The sequence below is a fragment of the Elephas maximus genome, chromosome 19 (genome assembly GCF_024166365.1).
Source record: "Elephas maximus indicus isolate mEleMax1 chromosome 19, mEleMax1 primary haplotype, whole genome shotgun sequence".
In the NCBI taxonomy this organism is placed as follows: domain Eukaryota; kingdom Metazoa; phylum Chordata; class Mammalia; order Proboscidea; family Elephantidae; genus Elephas; species Elephas maximus.
In genome coordinates, this window is record NC_064837.1 from 2,575,861 (window position 1) to 2,599,814 (window position 23,954).

At 43.0% G+C, this 23,954-nt stretch overlaps 2 protein-coding genes across 4 annotated transcripts in view; both read left to right on the top strand.

Moving 5' to 3' along the window:
- FBXW10B (F-box and WD repeat domain containing 10B) overlaps positions 1–20,871 on the top strand; it is an 82,274-nt gene extending 61,403 nt beyond the window's left edge. The window contains exons 11-14 of one of the 3 annotated variants that reach the window (XM_049861549.1): positions 1,892–2,050; positions 6,046–6,317; positions 16,895–17,044; positions 19,997–20,871. In XM_049861549.1, coding sequence (XP_049717506.1) covers positions 1,892–2,050; positions 6,046–6,317; positions 16,895–17,044; positions 19,997–20,820 — 1,405 coding nt within the window. In that variant the 3' untranslated portion in view covers positions 20,821–20,871. The remainder of the gene's footprint in view (positions 1–1,891; positions 2,051–6,045; positions 6,318–16,894; positions 17,045–19,996) is intronic. The other 2 variants (XR_007514252.1, XM_049861550.1) reach the window with 2 other exon arrangements.
- Positions 20,872–23,021: 2,150 nt separating this feature from the next.
- TVP23C (trans-golgi network vesicle protein 23 homolog C) overlaps positions 23,022–23,954 on the top strand; it is a 30,758-nt gene continuing 29,825 nt past the window's right edge. Inside the window, exon 1 of the mRNA XM_049861571.1 lies at positions 23,022–23,178. Coding sequence (XP_049717528.1) covers positions 23,167–23,178 — 12 coding nt within the window. The 5' untranslated portion in view covers positions 23,022–23,166. The remainder of the gene's footprint in view (positions 23,179–23,954) is intronic.

Below are 23,954 nucleotides of genomic sequence, written 5' to 3' on the forward strand. Positions count from 1 at the left end.
GTAAGATCAAAAGAGGTATACAAACAGGCAAACCCTTCTACCACAGGGCATTTGTCATGGATTGAATTGTGTCCTCCCAAAATATGTGTCAACTTGGTTAGGCCATGGTTCCCAGTATTGTGTGGTTGTCCTCCATTTTGTGATTGTAATTTTATGTTAAAGAGGATTAGGGTGGGATTGTAATACCCTTACTAAGGTCACATCCCTGATCCAGTGTAAAGGGAGTTTCCCTGGGTGTGGCCTGTACCACCTTGTATCTTACAAGAGATAAAAGGAAAGGGAAGTGAGCAGAGAGTGGGGGAACTCGTACCACCAAGAAAGCAGCACTGGGAGCAGAGCACGTCCTTTGGACCCAGGGTCCCTGTGCCTGAGAACCTCCTCGACCCAGGGAAGATTGATGGCAAGGACCTTCCTCCAGAGCTGACAGAGAGAAAGCCTTCCCCTGGAGCCGATGCCCTGACATTGGACATGTCGCCTACTAGATTGTGAGAGAATAAATTTCTCTTTGTTAAAGCCATCCACTTGTGTTATTTCTGTTACAGTGGTACTAGATGACTAAGAGAGCATCTGTCCCTGTTCTAGATTGCTCTATAGACAGACTGAGATATGCTTGGGGCACCATAAAGCTATTATATTTCCATCTTGGAAAAAAATTAAACTTTGTTGGACTTTCTTATACTTATTTTTATACTAGTATGAATAATTTGTTTACTTATGAATGATGTGCAGAGATTTCAAGCCACATTGGCTTCCTTGCTGTTTTTTGAACATGCTGAGTAGGCTCCTGCCTTTCAGGATCTTTGTTATTTGTTTTGTTGGTGGTTGGAGCCTTGAAAAGTCTTTGTCCAGGCCTGGGATATGACCAAGGCTAAGGCAAAATGGTAGAGGGTGGATGACATTCTTTTAACACACTATAGCAATGACCATGCTCTGACAACATGAGCAGACAGTCACTTTTTCAACCAATATTTACAAAAGGACTGCTATGGGCTAGGCACTGTGCTAGATACTGGACCTGCAATGACGAATAAGATATGGGCTGTGCCCAAGAGAATCTGACAGCATATCTGAAGTTTGTGTATGTTGTGTGTGGAGATGATTTTATGGGCAAGATAGTAGGTGACCTAAGCCACGGATGGACTTAGATGGGGAGAGATCAATGGACTTGGTTTGCATATAGGCTCTAAAACATCAGTGGTATCAGATTCAGCTTTTCAGTGTCATTACCAGGAATAGGGTAATTATACTTGTCAGACTTCAGCGTTCTGCATCCAAAGTCCTACTTGGAGCTATTTTAGGGAGGATTATTTTGGAAGTATCTACCTATCCTCTCCTTTTTCCTGCTGGTCATTACAAAAGAACACTCATACATTTCAATTATCCTGGGTCCAGTTTTCCTTAACAATGTTTCTGTGGAAAGAATGAGAAACCACTAATTTAAGATCAAAAAAGAAAATGTTTGAATACCAGGTTTTTGCTAGATATAATGGTGACCATTTCCCCTGGTTTTGTTTCTGTTGTACATAATATTACTATTTTATGAAGAAATAAAAATATTAAATAATTCTCATCATGACTTTTGTTAGAAGGAATCAAATTGCAAAAGAAAAAACATAAAGCTATATATCTTAGACAAAAATAATCTGACACAAGCCTCTTCGCCTTGCTACCTGTGGCACCATGACCAAGAAGAACACCTGTGGAATGGGAAGAGGTAGTATAGCCACATCTTGAAAGCTGATAGCTTACATCCGGAATTATCACAAGATGGCAAATATCACTTCAGTTGCCACCACTGCCTCTCAGCCACACACAAAATACTCCAAACTACAAACAAATCCAAGCAGTTTACCAGAAGATGGGTACTACCTGTTGCTCTGTTCTCTTCCAGGGAGGTCCTCCATGTGTCCCTTCTCTTCCTCCGAGTCATCAGTGCCTGTGCAGATGGCAAGATTCGTATTTACAATTTCTTAAACGGGAACTGCCTGAAGGTGATGAAAGCCAATGGCAGAGGTGACCCTGTGCTGTCCTTCTTTATTCAGGGAAACAGGTGGGTGGTAGGTATGGAAGTCAGAACCATGAGCAGTTCTGTTTCAGATGATTTTTTTTCTCCTCTGGGACACCAGCTGTGGATTTGCTGAGAGAAGGAAAGAATTGGCAGTGCTCCCCTCTGATTTGGGCTGTAGTGGAGGATTAATTTCATAGGGGATTAATTTGGCTCATTTGTCTATGCCAAGAAATTTGGAAGACAGCTATCGGGCCAACCAACTGGAAGAGATCCATATTTATGCCGATTCCAAAGAAAGGTGATCCAATTGAATGAGGAAATATCAAACAATATCATTAATGTCACACACAAGTAAAGTTTTGCTGAAGACCATTCAAAAGTGGCTACAGCATTATATTGAAGGAGAACTGCCAGAGGTTCAAGCTGGATTCAGAGGAGGACATGGAATGAGGGATATCATTGCTGATGTCAGATGGATCCTAGCAGAAAGCAGAGAATAATCAGAAAGGTGTATTTTATTTACTATGCAAAGGCATTTGACTGTGGACCATAACAAATTATGGATAACATTGTGAAGAATGAGAATTCCAGAACACTTAATTGTGCTCATAAGGAACCTGTACACAGATCAAGAGACAGTCATTTGAACAGAACAAGGGGATACTGCATAGTTTAAAGTCGGGAAAGGTGTGTGTCAGGGTTGTGTCCTTTCACCATACTTATTTAATCTGTATGCTGAGCAAATAACCTGAGAAGCTGGACTTGTATGGTGAAGAACGTGGTCTCAAGATTGGAGGAAGATTCATTAACAACCTGCGTTATGCAGATGCCACCACCTTGCTTGCTGAAAGTGAAGAGGACTTGAAGTACTTACTGATGAAGATCAAAGACTGTAGCCTTCAGTATGGATTATACTTCAACATAAAGAAAACAAAAATCCTCACAACTGGACCAATAAGCAACATTATGCTAAATGAAGAAAATATTGACGTTGTCAAGAATTTCATTTTACTTGGATCCACAATCAACACCTGTGAAAGCAGCAGTCAAGAAATCAAAAGACATATTGCATTGGGTGAATCTGCTGCAAAAGACATCTTTAAAGTGTTAAAAATCAAAGGTGTTACCTTGAAGACTAAGGTGTGCCTTACCCAAGCTATGGTGTTTTCAATCGTCTCATATGCATGTGAAACCTGGATCATGAATAAGGAAGATCAAAGAATTGATGCCTTTGAATTGTGGAGTTGGTGAAGAATATTGAAGGTACTATGGACTGCCAAAAGAACCAACAAATCTGTCTTGGAAGAAGTACAACTAGAATACTCCTTAGAAGCAAGAATGGTGGGACTATGTCTCACATACTTTGGACATGTTATCAGGAGGGATCAATCCCTGGAGAAGGACCTCATGCTTGGTAGAGGTCAGTGTAAAAGAGGAAGACCCTCAAGGAGATGGATTGAACCAGTGGCTGCAGCAATAAGCTCAACATAACAACAATTGTGAGGATGGGACAGGACCAGGCAGCATTTCGTTCTGTTGTACATAGCATCACTATGAGTTGGAACCAACTTGACAGCACCTAACAATAACAACAACGAATTTGGCTTTGCACAAAACTTAGCAATCAGAGTTCATTTGGACTCTGAATTTGTTCTGGGTATTTGGCCAAATCATGCGTTTTTGGGGGCTAATAAAGTGGGACAACATGGTTTGCTACATCCCTGGATGGTGTAAATGGTTAATGTGCTCCTCTGCTAACAAAAAAGTTGGTTGTTTGAGTCCACCCAGAGGTTCTGGGAAGAAAAGCCTGGTGATCTGCTTCTGAAAAATCAGCCATTGAAAACCCTATGGCGCACAGTTCTATTCTAACACATATGGGGTTGCCGTGAATCAGAGTCGATTTGATAACAACTGATTTTGATGGTTTGCTACAAGGACCTTGGTTCTGCAGACGTGCTGTCCCTCCTTGCTCCTGATCATGCATTCAACTACTTGAGACCTCCAGCAGCTGTCTCCAATGTCCCACTTCTGATGCAAAGAGACTTAAAGGAGGGTGGAAGATTGGGAGTAGCAAGGGTTCCAGTAGGAGAGAACCAAGCAAGTGAGTTCGGAAACCAGTACGATGACTGACACATTGTATATTGCACTGTGGTTGTTATACGCTAGTTTTGGGGTGATATATGTGAAAATAACCAAATAGAATTAACTTACAAATTCTACCACAGACTCACTTGCAACATCACTTAATCTCCCTGAACCATATTGCCTCCCTTTAAATGAAGTGTTATTAATACTATTTACCATGTTAAAGGGGGAGAGAGTAATAAGGCTCAATAAATTAGCTGTGACCTTTTTATTATTCACAGCATCCAAAAGATAGGAGAGATGATTTCCTTTTGACTTGAGTAAAAATAAGCCCAAGAGAGATTTCTTATTGGAATGATCCCTCAAATTCTATCCCAATTTTTTTCCAACCAAAACACTAACAAAGATTATGCCATCAATTAAAGTCTTAAAATTGTAGCCTTTTGGAGCACATATTATTCCAAGTTCCTGTTTATAGTTACAGTAAATCTGGACAGAGAAGGGACAGCCACTTCCTTGGTGATCGCTGTGGCTGGTGGGAGGCAGTGCAGGGTAGCCAACTTTGGAAGTGCTTTTTCTATAAGGACGTAAAAGTGGGAATGAGAGAAGATAGAAATTATCCTGTTTTATGTAAAGTAGAAATGTTCTGTCTAAACCTGGAGTATGGACAAAGACCTGGAGGAGAGTGGGCTGAGGGTCAGTGAAGGGGGAGCTCTCCATATCATCTCTATCACAGTGATAGAAACATTGGATTTGAATGCTGTGCTTAAAAACAGTACATTTCAAGATGTAAGAGCTGATAATCAAAAGGTTGGCAGTTCAAATCCACCAGCTGCTCCCTGGAAAACCTATGGGGCAGTTTTACTCTGTCCTGTAAATTCGCTATGAGTTGGAGATGGCAATGGCTTTTATGCACAGGGTGTAGTCCCTGGGTGATGCAAAATGGCAGTCAAAAGGTTGGTGGTTCAAATCCACCCAGAGGCACCCTAGAAGAAAGGCTTGACCATCTACTTCTGAGAAATCAGCCATCGAAAGCCCTGTTGAGCAGAGTTCTATTCTAACACACATGGGGTCTCCATAAATCACAATCAATAAGTTACACCATAAGTCCCAATGGCATCTGATTAAAAAAAAATATTTTATTGTGTTTTCTGTGAAGGTTTTTGTAGCAGTTTAGGTTCCCATTCAACAATTTCTACACAAATTGTTTAGTGACATTGGTTACATTCTTCATAATGCATGAACATTCTCATTATTTCTGTTCTGGTTGTTCTGTTTCCATTAACGTAGTTTCCCTGCTCCCTTACCGTCTCATCTTTGTTTTAAAGTAGTTATTATTGTTTGGTCTTTTTAGATGTTTCTTAAGGAGCACAGTACTCATGGATGGTATTCTTTATTTTGTGAGCCAATCTGTTATTTACCTAAAAGGTGACCTCAGGGGCTAGTTTCTGTTCAAGGTTTAAAAAGTAACTTATGGCAGTAGTCTTGCGGGAGTTCTCCAGTCTCAACCAGTCTAGTAAGTCTAGAATTTTTAAGAATTTGAGTTTCTGTTTTACATTTTTCTCCTTATGACAACTGATTCTGTGTGCAGGGTGCCTAAGCCTTCTGCCTCGGACACCCTAGCTAGGTATTTGGCGCTCACTCCTGGATCTAACACGTGTTTAAAAATATTTTAACTTGAGAAGTGATGTAATGAGAATAAACAGGCCCTGTTCATGTTTATTTCGAAAGAAAATAGGCACAGAGCTAACCACCTCTGCTGTGAGCCTGCCACCTTTCACCACATCAGACCCTCCAATACCCTATCCCGCCCTGTTTATGTGGTCACTACTGGACACCATTCCCTTGGCCTAAGGATGGGATGGAACAGTAATTGAAATGCATATTTTGGAGGCTGGGCAGGGGTGGCCTCCATGCTCCTTCTGTGAAAAATCTTGTTATTTTGGTTGCAGGATGGTGATCAACACGGAGAGCAATATTATCATGTTCCAGTTTGAGAATATAAAGTGGCAGTACTCTCAGGATCGAGTGAAACAAAAGAAGAACAAGGATAAAGAGGAGGAAAAGGAAGAGAATAGTCTTGCTGATGCTGTCTCTAAGTCAAGCATTCAGGCTCATAGCCTAAGGGACTCTGCATCCAGTAAACAAATTGTGGGCCAGGAGGCTTTATCCAGTAAAGCTCACAGATCTCGTGTTCTCCTGAAGGCAGCCATGTTATCTACAGGTAAAACAGTTAAATCTTAGGCAATTTCAGTGATAACCAGTGAAAGATGACAGGTCAGGACATCATGGTTTCTTTGTGGATTTTTCTGGCTAATGCTTGATTTCTCGAGGATATAAGTTCTGACCTTACAGGAAAGTGGAAGCCATTCTCTTTGATCTCCCAGACAATTTGGTAGAGAGGTAAAGCAAATATCCTGATTTTCAAGGCCTAGAATTTCAGACTTATTAAAATCTTTGTACAGTAGGTAAGACTAGCTTTCAACACCTGCCATTAAACAAAAAACAAACAACCAGAAAAAAAGCAAAAAGCCCAAATATGTAGTACATAACTGTTTCCTTAGGACAAAGAGAAGAAGTTAGTATAAGAGGCAGAGCCAACATGGCACCATAGACAGAAGCACCATGCCATCCCTCTGAAGCAAAGACCCTAAAAACTAACTAAACCAGATACAAACATCAATCCTGGAACCCTAAGCATTAAATGAAGGGATAAAAAACTAGATCAAACACCAAATGAAGAAGAAACTGAAAGAAAACAGAGATTGAGGAGAGATACGGAATGCAGGTCCCCTGCCAACTAACACAGCACAGTGTCGCCATCTTGGAGGACAGCCATCAACCACCCTAGATAGGGAGAATGGGAAAACAACTTCACAGAGCTCCCAACAGGAGACAAAGGACCTGCTAACCAGGAAACCATGCTTCCTCACCCCTCATCCTTCTGCCCCATATGCCACCTCTACCCCTTCCTGCCGGGCCATGCCACACCTCCTCGGCTAATGTGCTACTGGCCCTTGGCCAGCCCAGGTTTGCCCCGCCCCCACCTGCTGGCTCTGGCTGTGCCATTTTCCCCCTATTTCTTTCTTTGCTTTCTCCCTCCCACCTAGCCCCATAACCCACCTCTACCCATTCCTGCTGGGCCACGCCACACCAGTGTGGCCAGAGAGCCATCAAGCCACTGCCACCAGGTCCACCCCTCCTCCACCCACCAGCTCCCACCATGCCATTTTTTTCATCTTTTTCCCTTCTTTCCATTTTCCCTCCCATCTAGTCTTGTGTGCCACCTCCTCCCCTTCCCACTGGGCCACACTGCACCACCACAGATAGAGAGCCACTAGCCCACAGCCATCCTACAGTATTCCACCTTAACACCAAACCTAGCCATGCCGCCATGGCTAGAGTGTCCGCAGTGCTCAGGCCTGCTGCCCACCTTGCTGCCACCTGCCAACTCCCACCACATCATTTTTTTCCCTTTCTTCCTTTTCTTTCTCCCTCCCGCCTAGCACTGTATGCCACCTCCTTCCCTTCCCACTGGGCCACACCGCACCACCAAAGGTAGAGAGCCACTGGCCCACTGCTGACCCGGGTCTGCCCCGCCTACACTGGCCAGCTTCTATTGTGCCACCATATTTTTTTCTTTCTCTTTTTTCTTTCCTTTCTTGCTCCCATGTAGCCTTGCACATCACCTCTTCTCCCTTCCAACTGGCCATTGGGCCTTCCCCACCCCCACTCACCAGCCCCCACAATGCCTCCAGTTTTTTTATTTAAATTTTTTTCTTTTCTCTTTCTTTTCTTTCTCCCTCCCACCTAGCCCTGTATGCAATCTCCCCCTGTCCCATCATACCCCACCACACTGCCATGGCTAGAGAGCCACTGGCACACCAGCCTATTGCTGCCCTGGGTCCACCCTGTCCCCACCCGTGGCCCCCAACATACTTCCATTTTATTTTCCTTTTTTTTCTCACTCCCACCTAGCCTGTATGTCACCTCTTCTCCCTTCCCACTAGCCTTGGGTCTATGCTGTTCCCACTTGCCAGATTCCACTGTGCTGCCATTTTTCCTCTTTTCTCTTTCTTTTTCCTTCTTACTTTTTTTTCTCCCTCTCCCCACTTCATGCTGGCCCCTGGTGTGCTACCCTGTATAGAGTGCCACTGGTACACTAGCCCACCCCCACTTACTAGTTGTAATGGCACCACTATTTATTTTTTCCTTTTTCTTTCTTTATTTCCTTTCTATATCCCACCTAGCCCTGTACACCACCTACCCCCTTCCTGCCGGCCCCCAGGTCTGCCCTGCCCAACCTTCCATCTATCCTTTTTTTCTTTTCTCCCCCCACCTAGCCGTGTACAACACCCCACCTTAACACCAAACCTAGCCATGCCGCTGTGGGTAGAGCATCCCCGGTGCTCAGGTCCACTGGTGCACCGAGCTCACACTGACCCTCTCCTCCTGCCACTTGACCAGCTGCTGAATGGTGGGAAATGAGCTCATACTACTCCCTGTATGACACACGTGCCTATTTGACAAAGAGCTTTGAATGCTCCCTCACCACTGGACCATCATCAGGAGGAAGACAGCACCTATCCAGTCTGCTCCCAGGTACCTCATCAAACCATTATACAGTGAAGTGGGATTGCCTTGCCTGCTGCTGCCCTGCCCAACCAGACAAGGTGGTGAGAGTTATCATGTCTAGAGACAGATGAGCAAGCAGCAAACAATGCCTGGCCCGCCCACCCTGACATATCAAAACAAAACAAAGAAGAAGGATGAAACAAATGAACATACAATCAATAAATAAAGAAAATAATACCTTAATGTGTTGGAGACAGCAGACAATACCAAAACATATACAAAAGCAGGACAAGATGGCTCCAACGAGTGAACAAGATAAAGAATCAGATGACATTTCAATACAAGAAAAGGCAGTGGAAATACCTGATATAGAATTCAAAGACTAATATTTAAGGCTCTCCAAGAGATTAGGAAAGAGATAAAGAAAAACAGAAACAATCAAGGAAAAAATAGACAAAAGCACAGAAAACAGACAAAAACAACAAAAACATAGCCAAAATCAAGGACAGCACACACAAATCACTAGAATAATTCAGGAAAATAACACAAGAACAAAATGTCAAAATAAATAAACCATTAGGAATTATACAAAAATAGCAACTAGAAATCCAAAAGATAACAAATTTCAGAAATGGACAACTCAATAGGTTTTAGGAGCAAATATGAAACAACAGAACATAAAATCAGTGAGATTGAAGACAAATCCATGGAAACTACTTTGAGAAAAAATCAGAGAAAACAAGAAAACCTAAGAATTATGTGGGACACAATCAAGAAGAAAAATTTGCACATGATCAGAGTTTTAGAATGGGGGAAAAATGGAAAACACAGAGAAGACTGTTGAAAACTTGCTGGCAGAAAACTTCCGAAGTATCATGAAAGACAAAAAGCTGACCATGTGAGACGCTCAGCGAATGACATAAAAGGATAGTCCCCAAAAGAAAGTCACCAAGTCATATCATAATCACACTTGCCAAAACCAAAGACAAGGAAAGAATCCTGAGATCAGCTCGAGAAAAACAAAAAGTCACTTTCGAAGGGGAAACAATAAGACTAAGCTCTCATTACCCAGCAGAAACTATGCAGACAAGAAGGCAATGGAATGACATATATAAAACCTTGAAAGAAAAAAACTGCCAACCAAGAATAATATATCCTGTAAAACTCTCTCTCAAAATGATGATGAAATTAGAGCAACTAAGGGAATTTGTAAAAACCAAACTAAAATTACAGGAAATACTAAAGGGAGTCCTTTGGTTAGAGAACAAACCACATGAAATGAGAACCAGAATCTAGGACATATGACAGCATCAGCCAGATAGCAACCTAGGTAAAGAACTCTCAATAATAAAACAAAAAGACATAAAACAGGGAAACAGAGATGTCAATCTGTAAACGATGACAATATCAAAACAATAAAAGGGGGAGTAAACAGTGTAGGTATAGAACTTTCAAATGGAGAAGTCAAGGTGATACAAGTAATAAGAGACTGGTTCAAACTTGGGAAGATAAGGGTAAATTTCAATTTAACCACAAAGGAAGTTAACAAACCTAGTCATCAGAATAAAAAAGAAGAAGAATGTAAAGTCTCAATAAACACAAAATCTACAATGATGAAAGGAAAGAAAAGAAAATTCTCAAACAAAAGGAATTCAGCACAGGAAAGTAAGAGGAACAAAGAAAACGTCAGCACCACAATAAAGGCACAACAATATGATAGCAATAAACTCATAGCTATCAGTAATCACACTGAATGTGAATGACTTAAGTGCACCTGTAAAGAGACAGAGAGTGGCAGAATGGATAAAAAAAAACACAACCCATCAAGATGCTGTCTACAAGAGACACACCTTAGACACAAAGACATAGATATATTTAAAAATTAAAGGATGGAAAAAATATATCAAGCAAACAGTAAACAAAAAAGGGCAAGAGTGGCAATTCTAATTTCAGATAAAATAAACATTAAGGCAAACTTCACTATAAAAGACAAGGAAGGACTTTATATAATGACTAAAGGGACAAGCCACTAGGAAGACATAACCTTAATAAATGTATATGCACCTGACAAGGCTTCAAAATACATAAAACAAACTCTAACATCCCTGTAAAAAGAAATATACGGTTGTACAATAATCGTAGGAGCATTCAATACACCACTCTTGGGAAAGGCCAAAACACCTAGGAAGCAACTCAACAAAGATATAGAAGATCTAAAGGCCAAATTAACCAATCTGACCTAACAGAGTTATATAGACTACCAAACATCAGCAAAGTATACATTCTTTTCCAATACCCATGGAACAGTCTCCAGAACAGACTACATTTTAGTCTCAAAGCAACCCTCGATAAAATCAAAATAATACAAAGGGTTCTCTCTGATGACAATGCCATGAAAGTAGAAATCAATAACAGGAAGAGCAAGGGAAAAAAAACAAATACATGGAAACTGAATAACACCTTGTTTAAAAAACAACTGGGTAATAGAAGAATTCAAAGAGGGAAGAAGAAAATTTCTAGAATCAAATGAGAATGAGAACACATCACATCAAAAACTTTGGGACACAGCAAAGGCAGTGCTAAGAGGTCAAGTTATGGCAATAAACACATACATCAAAAAAGAAGAGCAGGTTAAAATCAAAATGTTAGCTTTACAACTTGAACAAATAGAGAGTGAACTGCAAAAGAAGGTGTTTTACTTATCTAGTGCTGCTATAACAGAAATACCACAAGTGGATGGCTTTAAGAAGAGAAGTATATTTTCTCACAGTAAAGTAGGCTGAAAGTCCAAATTCGGGGTGTCGGCTCCAGGAGAAGCCTTTCTCTCTCTTTCAGCCTTCTCATCAATCTTGCCCTAGACTAGGAGCTGCTCTGCACAGGGACTCCGGGTCCAAAGGATGCGCTCTGCTCCCGGCACTGCTTTCTTTGTGGTATGAAGTCCCCTTGTCTCTCCTCGCTTCTCTTTTTTATATCTCAAGAGATTGCCTCAAGACACAATCCAGTCTTGTAGATTGAGTCCTGCTTCACTAACACAACTGCCACCCATCCTCCCTCATTAACATCATAAAGACAGGGTTTACAATGTATGAGAAAATAACACAATAATGAGAATCATGGCCCAGCCAAATTGATACACATTTTTGGGGTGACATAACTTAATCCATGACAGAGGCCCAGAGCCATCAGAAGAAAGAAAATAATAAAGATCAGAGCAGAAATAAATGAAATAGACAATAGAATGAACAAGACCAAAACTCGGTTCTTTAAAAAGATCAATAAAATTGACAAGCCATCAGCCAAACTGACAAGATGAACAGGAGAGGAAGCAAATAACCCAAATAAGAAATGAGATGGGGACACTACAACAAACCCAACTGAAATAAAAAGGTTCATAACAGAATACTATGAAAAACCATACAAATTTTAGAACCTGGAAGAAAGGGATAAATTTCTAAAAACACATTACCTGCCTAAATTAAAACAAGCTGAGACAGAAAATATCAACAGATCCATAACAGAAGAAGAGATCAAAGAGGTAATTAAACAAACAAACAAAAACTCCCTACCCCCCCAAAAAAGACCTAGCCCAGACGGCTTCACTGGAGAATTCTACCAAACATTCAGAAAAGCGTTCACACCAGTACTATTCAAGCTATTTCAGAGCAGAGAAAAAGAAGGAATACTCCTGAATTCATTCTATGAAGCCAGCATAAACCTAATACCAAAGCCAGGCAAAGACACCACAAAAAAAGAAAATTACAGACCAATATCTCTCACGATATAGATTCGAATATTCTCAACAAAATTCTAGCCAATAGACTTTAGGATCATATATATATAAAAAAAAATACACCATGACCAAGTGGGATTCATAGCAGGTGTGCAAGGATGGTTCAATATTAGAAAATCAATCAACATAATCCACCACATAAATAGAACCAAAGAAAAGAACCACATGATCATCTGAATTGATGCAGAAAAGTCATTTGATAAAGTCCAACACCCATTCCTGATAAAACTCTCAATAAAATAGCAATAGAAAGGAAATTCCTCAACACAATAAGGGGCATCTATTTGGAAACCCTGGTGGCATAGTGGTTAAGTGCTACGGCTGCTAACCAAAGGGTTGACAGTTCGAATCTGCCAGGCGCTCCTTGGAAACTCCATGGGGCAGTTCTGCTCTGTCCTGTAAGGTCGCTATGAGTCGGAATTAACTCAATGGCACTGGGTTTGGTTTTTTTTTTAATACAAAACCAACAGCAAACATCATTCTCAATGGTGAGAGACTGAAAGCATTCCCCCTGAGAATGAGAACAAGACAAAGATGCCCTTTATCACCACTCCTATTTAACATTGTGCTGGAAGTTCTAGTGACAGCAACAAGGCAAGAAAAAGAAATAAAGGGCATCCAAATGAGAAAGGAAGAAATAAAACTATTATCATTCACAAAGGATATAATCCTATGCATACAGAACCCCAAAGATTCCACATGAAAACTCTTGGAACTAATAGAAAGATTTAGCAGAGTAGCGGGATACAATATCAACATACAAAAATCAGTGGATTCCTATACACCAACAAGAGAACTTCGAAAAGGAAATCAGGAAAACAATACCATTTATAATAGCCCTTAAAAAGATAAAATTCTTAGGAATAAATCTAACCAGGGACATAAAAGATTTAAACAAAGAAAACTACAAAACATTATTCCAAGAAACCGAAAGAGACCTGCATAAATGGAAAAATGTACCATGCTCATGGATAGGAAGATTCAACATTGTGAAATGTCTGTTCTACCAAAAGCAATCTACAGATACAATGCAATCCTGATCCAAATATCAACAGCATTCTTTAACGAGATGGAAAAACTAATTACCAGCTTTATATGGAAAGGAAGGAGGCCCAGATAAGCAAAGCATTACTGAAGAACAAAGTAGGAGGCCTCTCACTACCTGAACTCAGAACCTACTATATAGCCATGGTAGTCAAAAGAGCATGGTACGGCTACAATGACAGACACATAGACCAATGGAACAGAATTGAGAACCCAGATGCAAATCCCATCTACCTATGATCAGCTAGCTGATCTTTGACCAAGGACTAAAAAGGACTAGAGTCCATTAAATGGGGAAAAGACAGTCTTTTTAACAAATGGTGCTGGCAAAACTGGATTTCCATCTGTAAATAAATGAAACAGGACCCATACCTCACACCATACACAAAAACTAACTCAAAATGGATCAAATACCTAAATATAAAACCTAAAATGATAAAGATCATGGAAAAAAAAAATAGGGACAATGTTAGGGGTCCTAATACATGGCATAAATAGTATTCAAACCTTAACTAATGATGCACAAACACCAGGAGATAAACTAGATAACTGGAGCTCCTAAAGATTAAGTATTTGTGCTCATCAAAAGACTTCATCAAAAGAGTAAAAAGACAACCTACAGATTGGGAAAAAAAATTTGGCTATGACATATCCCACAAGGGTCTAATCTCTAAAACCTACAAAATACTTCAACAAAAAGACAAATAATCTAATTAAAAAATGGGCAAAGACTATAAACAGACACTTCTCCAAAGTAGACATTCAGGTGGCTAACAGACACATGAAAAATGCTCACCATCATTAGCCATTAGAGAAATGCAAATCGAAACTACAATGAGATTCCATCTCACCCCGACATTACTGGCACTAATCAAAAGGGAAAATAACAAGTGTTGGAGAGGTTTCAGAGAGATTGGAACCTTATGTACTGCTGGTGGGAATGTAAAATGATACAGCCACTATGGAAAATGATATGGCACCTCCTTAAAACCCTAGAAATAGAAATGCCATTATGACCCAGCAATCCCAGTCCTAGGAATATATCTTAGAAAAATAAGAGTCATCACATGAATAGGCATACTCATACCCAGGTTCATTGCAGCATTATTCACAATAGCTAAGTGCCGATCAACAGACAAATAGATAAACAACTTATAGTGTATACACACAATGGAATACTACTCAATGATAAAGAACAATGATGAATCTGCGAAACATCTCACAACATGGATTAACCTGGAGGGCATTGTGCTGAGTGAAATAAATCAGTCACAAAGAGACAAATGTTGTATGAGGTCACTATTATAAAAACCCAAGGAAAGGTTTATACACAGAAAAAGCAGTCTTTGATGGGTACATGGGAAGGGAGGGGTAGGGAGGGAAAATCACTAAATAGTAGACAAGTGTTAACTCTGGTAAAAGGAAAGACAACACACATTGTTGGGGAAGCCAGCATAACGTGAACAAGACAAAGTCATAGAAGCTCCCTAGATACATCCAAACACCTTGAGAGACTGAGTTACTGGGGCTAAAGGCTGGAGACCATTGTCTCGGGGACATCTAGGTCAATTGGCATAACATTTCATAAAGAAAATGTTTTACATCCTACTTTGGTGAATACCATCTGGGGCCTTAAAAGCTTGCGAATGGCCATCTACGATACATCTATTGGTCCCATCCCACCTGGAGCAAAGGATATTGAAGAAAACCAAAGGCATAGGAAAACATTAGTGCAAATGGACCACATGAACCACGAGCCCCAGCCTCAACCAGCCTGAGCCCAGAAGAACTAGATGGTACCTGGCTACCTCCACCGCCTGCTCTGACAGGGATTACAATAAGCGTCCTGGACAGAACAGGAGAAAAATGTAGAGCAAAATTCAAATTCACTTTAAAAAAAAAAAAAGACCAGACTTGCTGGTCTGACAGATACTGGAAGAAATCCCAAGACTGTGGCCTCCGGACACCATGCTAACTCAGAACTGAAGCCCCTCCCAAAGCCCACCTTTCAGCCAAAGATTAGACAGGCCTACAAAACAAACAATAACACATGTAAGGAACATGCTTCTTAGTTCCATCAAGTATACAAGACCAAATGGCAAATATGTGCCCAAATCAAAGACTAGAAGGCAGGAAGGGACAGGAAAACTGGGCAAATGGACATGGAGAACCCAGGGTGGAAAGGGAATTGGGCAGAGTGTTGACACGTTGTGGGGATTGTAACCAATGTCATAAAATGACTTGTGTATGAATTTTTGAATGGAAAACTAATTTGTGCTGTAAACTTTCACCTAAAGCACAATAAAAAAAAAAAAAGTTACTGTAAGCAGAAAAAAATTCTATGCAGAATTTTAACACATATCCTTAGACCTCTGAGAGATGATATGTGTGTTGTTGTTGGGTGCCATGGAGTCAATTCCAACTCACAGCGACACTATATACTATAGAACGAAACACTGCCTGGTCCTGCACCATCGTCATAATCATTGCTATGTTTGAGCCTGTTGTGGCAGCCACTGTGTCAGTCCATCCTGTTGAGGGTCTTCCTCTTTTTGGCTGAATGATGTCCTTCTCCAGGGACCGGTTCTTCCTGACAACATGTCCAAAGTACTTGAGATGAAGTCTCGCCATCCTCCCTTCCAAGAGCATTCTGACTGTGCTCCTTCCAAGACAGATTTGTTGGTTTTTCTGGCAGTCCATGGTATATTAAATATTCTTCGACAACACCATAATTCAAATGCATCACTCATCTTCAAGCCTCCTTATTCATTGTCCAACTTTTGCATGCATAGGAGGTGATTATTAATACCATGGCTGGGTCAGGCACACCTTAGTCCTCAGAGTGACATCTTTGCTTTTTAACACTTTAAAGAAGTCTTTTGTAGCAGATTTTCCCATTGCAACAATGTGTGTACCTGAAATATATTAGTTATAAAGCTGGTGTGTGTTGTGTGTGTGTCTGAGGGCAGGGTACAAGACTGTGTCATTTATAAGACATCTGAAGAATAAATTATTGTGGGCTAGAATAGCCACATTCCTTCTTTTGACTTGTACTATATCTGACATGTGAAATTGGATCTACAGCTCCATAAAGATGATCGATAGATCATCCCTAAGCTTATTACACTAAAAATGGTCAGCTATCTCCTGATGAGAAGACAACCAAATGTGCTAGATAATGCTTAAAGCCTGATAATCAGTAGGAAAGGTGGGTGGGAGGGGAGTTGGGAGGTGCTGTAGAGCTTGGATTCTACTCGACTACTTCGTCCCAGAGGACGGTAAACAGTAGGGGATATTTTGGGTGAAGTTGGTCTATTTATTAGCTACATCTCAGCTATTCAGATCTAATTGAACTGTATAATCACTACGGCGTTCTAATCTTAATTTATCAGCATTAATAATGTCAACTCCAATTCAAGAAAAGTTAAAATCATCAAGGAAAGATGGCAAGAAGAGATCTCCCACTTTTAAGGAACCGAGTGACTTGGGTGATGGGCAAGAGGACTCGGAAGCAAAATCGATGGCAGGAGATAAGATGAATGGTAATACTTAGTTCTGAATTAGTGTCAGGTATCCATCTCTTCCTCTGTTTTAGTTTTATTTGTCAGCAGGCCAATAACTGCTTATCTTTGAGAATTCAGGATGGATACAACACCGGGTTTCTCCTAAGACTGGTTGGTTTTCCTTACTTGTTTCCTAACTTCAGGCCATAGATCAAGAACCTTTTAAAGACCTGTCTTTCTAGTTTTGGGCTCACAACCTGCCTCCCTTCCCTGCCACTAAGCCTCCTCACTTCTTGGACTGTTGTGTTGCTAATCTGGGTAATGAGCACAACAGAAGAGACAAGAGGCAGTCAGGGTTAGCTTCAGAGAGCTTTTTAGGGGATTTGATGAGGGAGGAGTCTCTGGATAGTACAAGGGTTAACAGGGCTCAGCTGCAAACTGAAAGGGCGAAGTTTCGAGTCCACCCAGAGGTGCCTCAGAAGAAAGGCCTGGCAATCTACTTATGAAAAGTTAGTCATTGAAAACTCTGTGGATGCCAGTTCTGCTCTGAAGTGCGTGAGGTCACCATGAGTCAGAATTAAAGGAATGGCAATTAGTGTGGATGAGGGAGGAGAAAGAGATTTTGGGTCAGCTGTTATGTGAGGTAAGGAGATAAGGGAGATGGGTATGAGGGTTTTAAGAAAAGTTTCTGGACATCGGGCATGGGCTCTCCCTTTGATGTTTTTGAAGACGTGAGTAAAGATTGAAAATGTCTTTCAGATATTTTTGACTAATATAACAGTGCTTCTTAGAATTGGATTCACTGCAAAGGCTGGTTTTAAGGTGGGGCCCAAACAGCTAGGCTTTATGAGGGCTACACTAGCAATGGGCATCTGTGTGTATACCTGTGTCTGGGTATACCTGTGGGGTAAAGTCTTAGGAGTGGAACTGCTGAACCAAAGGACCGATGCATTTAAAAACCAGAAAGATGTCATGGTTGTGCCTAAAAAGTACTGTATCAATTTACACTTCCAATCTGAGAGCTCCCCAAAGCCAGTCCAACACTCGGTATTACCCATCATTTTGTACTCGATAATACAATTAAAAAATGATATTTGCATTTCTTTAAGGTTGATCACTAGCAAACTGAATGTCCATCAATGGACAATGGCTGAGAAGACAATGGGAACAATCATCCTATGGAATACTATACAATAGCTAAAAATTGTATAATGAGGATCCAAGGTGACTTGGAGATACAGAATATATTATGATATAGAAAAAAAAAAAACAAGTTAGTGAAAATGTGCTCATCATAATTCCTTTTTTACAAAGGGACAAAAACTCTGTGTTTTATGTATGTGTTAGCAGAGTTTCTTCTGGGATTGGAAGAGTGGGCAAGATTTTACATCTTTATTTCATTCAGTTTTATATGTTTTTAATATTATTTAATTAACAAATAAAGTAAAGGCCAAGGAGGAAAATTGAATTTTTTTTTTTCATCCTAGTTTATGCCCATACACAAACATTGAGCTAAAATCTGTCTGGTCAAGGACAATTAGATGTTCAACACAACGCTGAATTTTATTTGTTGGTTATTGATTGGTGTAGTTTGTCATAGACTTTTAATTGCTAGGTCAGATAAGGCAAACTATGATTTTCCATGGCTCAGTTACCTCTTTTGTAAAACAGGGATAACGTTTTCACAGGGATAACGCATCTGTGAGATAGTGTAAGGATTGAAAAGCCCAAGTAGGAGAGACATAATAGGTTTGCTTCCCTGTAAAGGCATCTTTGTTACCTGAGGGTCTTAGGCACCTTGGAGGTATTGCCATAATGTAATAAGCTGCTTTCTAAAGAAATAGGCCAGAGTTTGTACAGTCAAGTAGGCATCTTGTCTTTATCCATGGTGTTTCAAAATATTTTGTTCAAAATATTTTGGGAACCCCTTTTTCGAAGCTGCCTTTTGGTCATTACTCAGAAGTGACACACTCAAAGCAGGTTTGGTTTTTGGAGACATCCAAAGATCATTTGGAGTCAAATTTGATTAATAAGGTAGAGATCAAACTCTACAATACAGTTTTTGTCTTTTAAGCTAGATTAAGTTAGAGCTGTGCTTTGAAGGGTAGATTTATTTCTGCAGGAGACAGATGAGACCTGACTGCCCCAAGTGGCTCATAATTGCTTAGGATTGGGGACGGATAATTAAGCATCATTGTAATACAATGTGATAAGGAAGATGACAAAAAATGTGTGTTAGTTGAGAAGACATTTTAAAGAGAAAGATGAGCAAGAAAAATATCACAAGGCGTACTTCTCTATGACCATTCACGTAGAAATTCAGAAATCAAAAGCCCAAATCCTACGTCTGCTATCCACCACTGAAGCTACATATTAAAACATTTTATCGCACCCGTAGACACATTTGGGAGATACTGTCCATTAGGAAACTGATGAGGTTGGCAACAGAAATTTATCATTAGACTTTTGCTGAGTGCCCTCCCTTCTGGCCAAACCACTGCAATAGCACAGGCACCTGGTGAGTTATTGTTCTTAACCAGGTGATATATCACAATTCTCTTATCCTAATTGTGATCATTATTCTGTGAAAATGATTTTAATAAGCATCACATTCTGAAGGAAAAAAAGGTAGGTATGTTACTATGAAATTTAAGACCTATTTTGGGTGAATTATAAAGGAGGTATCAAGGTCAATTCTACAGGGATGTTTCAAAAATGTGTGAAGCACTGAGATAACACATGTTGCCTTCAAAACATGGGTATCGAGGCTAATACACACTTGCCTATAAAAGTACCAGCATATTCTTAAAAACCTGTCTTGTTAAATGTCATCATTTCTGGACCCTAGGGGCATTTGCCCACAGATGACATGCCTGTTGGGTAGCAGAGACCTCAATTTGCATAGTGTTAGAATGGCTTTAACTTTCATGCCTAAGTACTTAATCTTTTTCACAGAAGGCTGACTTGTTTTGTCTTCTTCTTTTGCAAAAGCAGATGACATGGGAAAAATACAAAAACAAAGACAACTGGAAACTCCTGTAGAATCGTCCTCTTGCCCAAGGAAAAAGGGCTGGCACACCCCCATGTCGCCTGACCAGTTCCTCCTGACCGTCAATGCCCTGCAGCAGGCCCACAATTCGGGGACATTTGCCTATCCCAGGAGGCCCCAAACCCAAGTCATTGATGCCTGGGGACCTTCGATCTCCCACCCAAGGAAGGTCCTGAGTTTCAAAGGAAAATCACTCCAGCCTGCAGTTGACGGGTTGAGGCTCATCAACTCCACCACGGTAGTGAAACAAACCACCATTCCGCTGGAAATCCAGAAACTGCAGCCCAACCTGAAGAATTCTTTGCACAGTCCCAGAGTCCAGTCCACCATACCCCAGCCCACGATCATCCGCTCCAGGCTCTCGGGCAGCTTCAAAGGTGAAGAAGGAGTGACCAGTTCTCTTGAAGGGGCAGCACGCACTGCTGGCCACCTGACCAGCATGCACGTCCTCAGACCCAACCGCATGGTCGCTCCGAGAGTGGGCACCACGACTCTGTCTCTCAAGAAGGAACGGCCTCGCTTCTACACAGCTCTCGATCCCTTTAGAATGAACACAGGGTTCATGCTGTTGACCGTGAAGGAGGAGAAAGAGTACGGGGAAGCCAAGATGAAGGAGTATCAGGCCAGGGAGTCCACCAGGGTAGCTGATCCAGAAAAAGCCAGAAAAACTGCATGGCTCAGGAAGATCAAAGGCCTGCCTATAGATAATTTCATGAAGCAAGGGAAAATAGCGGCTCCTGAACTTGGGCAAAACACATTTATCTGAACCAGGCTTGGGAAATTACACTGTCTTACAATAAACATAAAACCAAGTGGGTGTTGGGGTTTGGCCTTTTGCTTTGTCTGGACTGTTCCCTAGAAATTATTCTGAGAATTCCTAATTATTTTTCTATGAGCCTAAGAATTGAAATTATCAAAGTGAGAAAACAGAAAGAGGCTGGGAGAGACTGGCATCTGTACATCCATGGAAAACCATTCCATGAAACTGAGGGGGCAGAAGGGGGAGGAAGAGGTGATCATCAGAAATGAGATACCTCCCATCAATGACCCGTTTAGTGCTATCATTCTTTTCCAGCAAATCAAGTGACAGGCTTATATCAGAGTTATGCACTGGTGTGCCCTAGTATTTTTGCATGGAATTTTGATGAAGCTTGGTGAGTTCAGTTAAGAATCTACAAGAGAAGGCCTCAATGGGTTTGAGCGATTGTATTTGAGAAAGTTTTGTGTTCTTTTCTTTCTCAGGGGTCGCTCCTATGGAAGAGAACTGAACATATTCATCCTCTTTACACAAAAGGCCACTAACAGTGAGTGCACTGAGGTTTCTATTTAAGCCTTTAGAGGAGTGTTGTCAGGGACCTGGTAGGTAATTTACGAGAGTGAAGCCTGCACTGGGGCTGTGGCCCATTGGAGAGTCTGCATGCCACCCCGAGGGAGGATAGCTCCCACTCAGGGGCTCAGCATTGCCAGGTCTTCTGCTTCTTCAAGCGAAGCCAGAAACTCTGGTTTGCCTGTGACATACCGTGATATTTTAAAGGGTAATACTGAATTTAAATACAATGCAAATAAAAAACAAAAATATATTAGAACAAAAAACCAAAACTACAACACTGGGTGTCTGGGCCCCAGAAGCCAGGGCGTGGTCAGCCTAGGTCCACAGCCCATTTATTCCCAACCTTGGCTCCTCCCAAGTGCAGGGATGCAATTGTCTTGCCAAGACCTCGCTCCTTTGAGAAACGGGTTTTTTTTTCCCCCGTTCATTCCTAGGCTATTATTTAAAATAGCCCTGATAAAAAGCCATGTAAAATTGTGATTTTAATGAAAATAATTCCTTTAATTAAGAAAACTTGTTACTGCACATTATTCCGTGGGTCTTCAAACAGCAGTTTGAGGCAGGCCGGGCAGATAGGATATTATTATCGTCAGTTTCAAAGGTGACTCGGTGCCGCTGCATTTCAGCTCCTTCATCGGGCGAGGTCACCCCGTTAACGGCAGGTGACGGCTGGACTTAGGGTAGTAACGGCTCCTCCTTACTGGGTAGTTACCCCATGCTAGCAGCGGGAACACACGCCGCGGCGAGTCGGTCTTTTCTTTCTGGTTATTCTCCGTGATAGATACCATCATCGTCTTCGCTTCACAGCTGAGGACAGAGAAGTACATAGAGGTTAGTTGGATAGCTGGTAAGGAAGAGCGGGGTCCAGACGCAGACGCTCAAGCTCTGGGGCCAAGGTCTCAGCCTGTACGCTAGCTTCCTGGCATAGACGTACTCCGCATTGTTGGCGGTCCCTTTGCCGGGCTCTTAGCGACTTTCTAACCCCTACCTAGGAGCAGATGATTGTTTAATTGCTTCCGAAACTTATGGTACAAAAGTAATGCTGTGGAGGAATATATGTCGTTGGGAAACATTCCAACAAAAAGGACTTATGAAATAACAGCAATCAACAGCTCTCCATAACAAACGACAAAAAGGACCGCTGTACCATCAGTTTGCACTTCTGTCTGGGCCTGTGCCAGCCGGTCCGCGCCCCGCCCCGCGCCCCGCCCCGCGCCCCGCCCCGCGCCCCGCCCCGCGCCCCGCCCCGCGCCCCGCCCCGCGCCCCGCCCCGCGCCCCGCCCCGCGCCCCGCCCCGCCCCGCGCTGCCGGTCCGAGCCCCCGCCCCCGCGGCCCCGCCTCCGGGCCACGCGCCAGCCGGTCCGAGCCCCACCCCCCACCCCGTCCCCCCGCGCTCCCCGCCCCGCTCCCGCGCTCCCGCCTCCCTCCCTGCCCGGTCCTAGCCCCGCCCCACCCCGCCCCGCGCCCCCGCCCAGCCGGTCCGAGCCCCGCCCCGCTCTCCACCCCGCCCCGCCCCGCCCCCGCCCCTCGCATCCTCCGCGCCCCGCTCCGCGCCCGCGTGCTCCTCCCGCGCCCCACCCCTCAAACCCCCCAGCCCCGCCCCTCGCGCCCTCCGCGCCCCGCCCCCTGCCCCGGGGCCGAGTTTCTCCTCCCGCGAGGCGTCTGGAGGCGGAAGTGCCCCCTGCTGGCCTGTGCGTAAGAGGCTGCGTATGTTCCACAGCCGGGACTTGGCGGCCGCGCGCTGACGTGGCTGCCCGGAAGTGGGACTGGCGCAGGGCCGCCATGTTGTCGCAGGTGAGGGGCTGTGGGCGCCGGGAGAGGGCGGTGGGCACCGGGAATGGGCGGCGGGTTTGGGGTCTCGGCTGAACGGCGGCGTTAGCGCGGGTCGGCGTCCTGTGCCGTTGTGTCCGCTACGCGGCCTGCTGCCTGAGCTCGCGGAAGAGGGCCTGGGCGGGGGGACGGCCCCGGGAGAGCTGGGCAGGTGTCCGGTGGGGACCTGTGTGGGAGCTGACCCGTGTGGGGAGGTGATTCGGGGGGGAGGTGACCCGTGTGGGGAGGTGACCCGTGTAGGGAGGCGACCCGTGTAGGGAGGCGACCCGCGGGGGAGGTGACCCGGACCAAGCTGAGGAGGGACAGCTTTTCCCGGAGAGCCCGAAGTCTGGAGGAGCGCGCTGTACGTTGTGAACGAACGCGGAGTGCTGGGAACGCGGAGCGCTGGGACGGTTCCGTGCTGGCTGCAGAAAGGTGGTCGTCGGCGGAGTCCGGACGTTTTGTTTGTTCTGCCTTCGCGGGTGGGTGGGGTGAGGGGCGGTGGACTGCGGGCCTCTCTCGAGTCCTCCCCGGGCCCCTGGGGATGCGCGGCCAAGTGGTCCACCTCGAGGGTTACGTTTGTGCCCCTTAAGGAAGCTGTAGTCTACGTGTTTACGGCCAGATATTAGTGAGCGCAGTTTAATAATCTCCTCGTCTAAAAGTTTTTATTGACTATGGCGCACTTCCAGTTACATGACTTCCACTCACAGTTCATTGAGGGATTACTGTGACTCGTTACAGTCTACTCTGGGATCCAACAG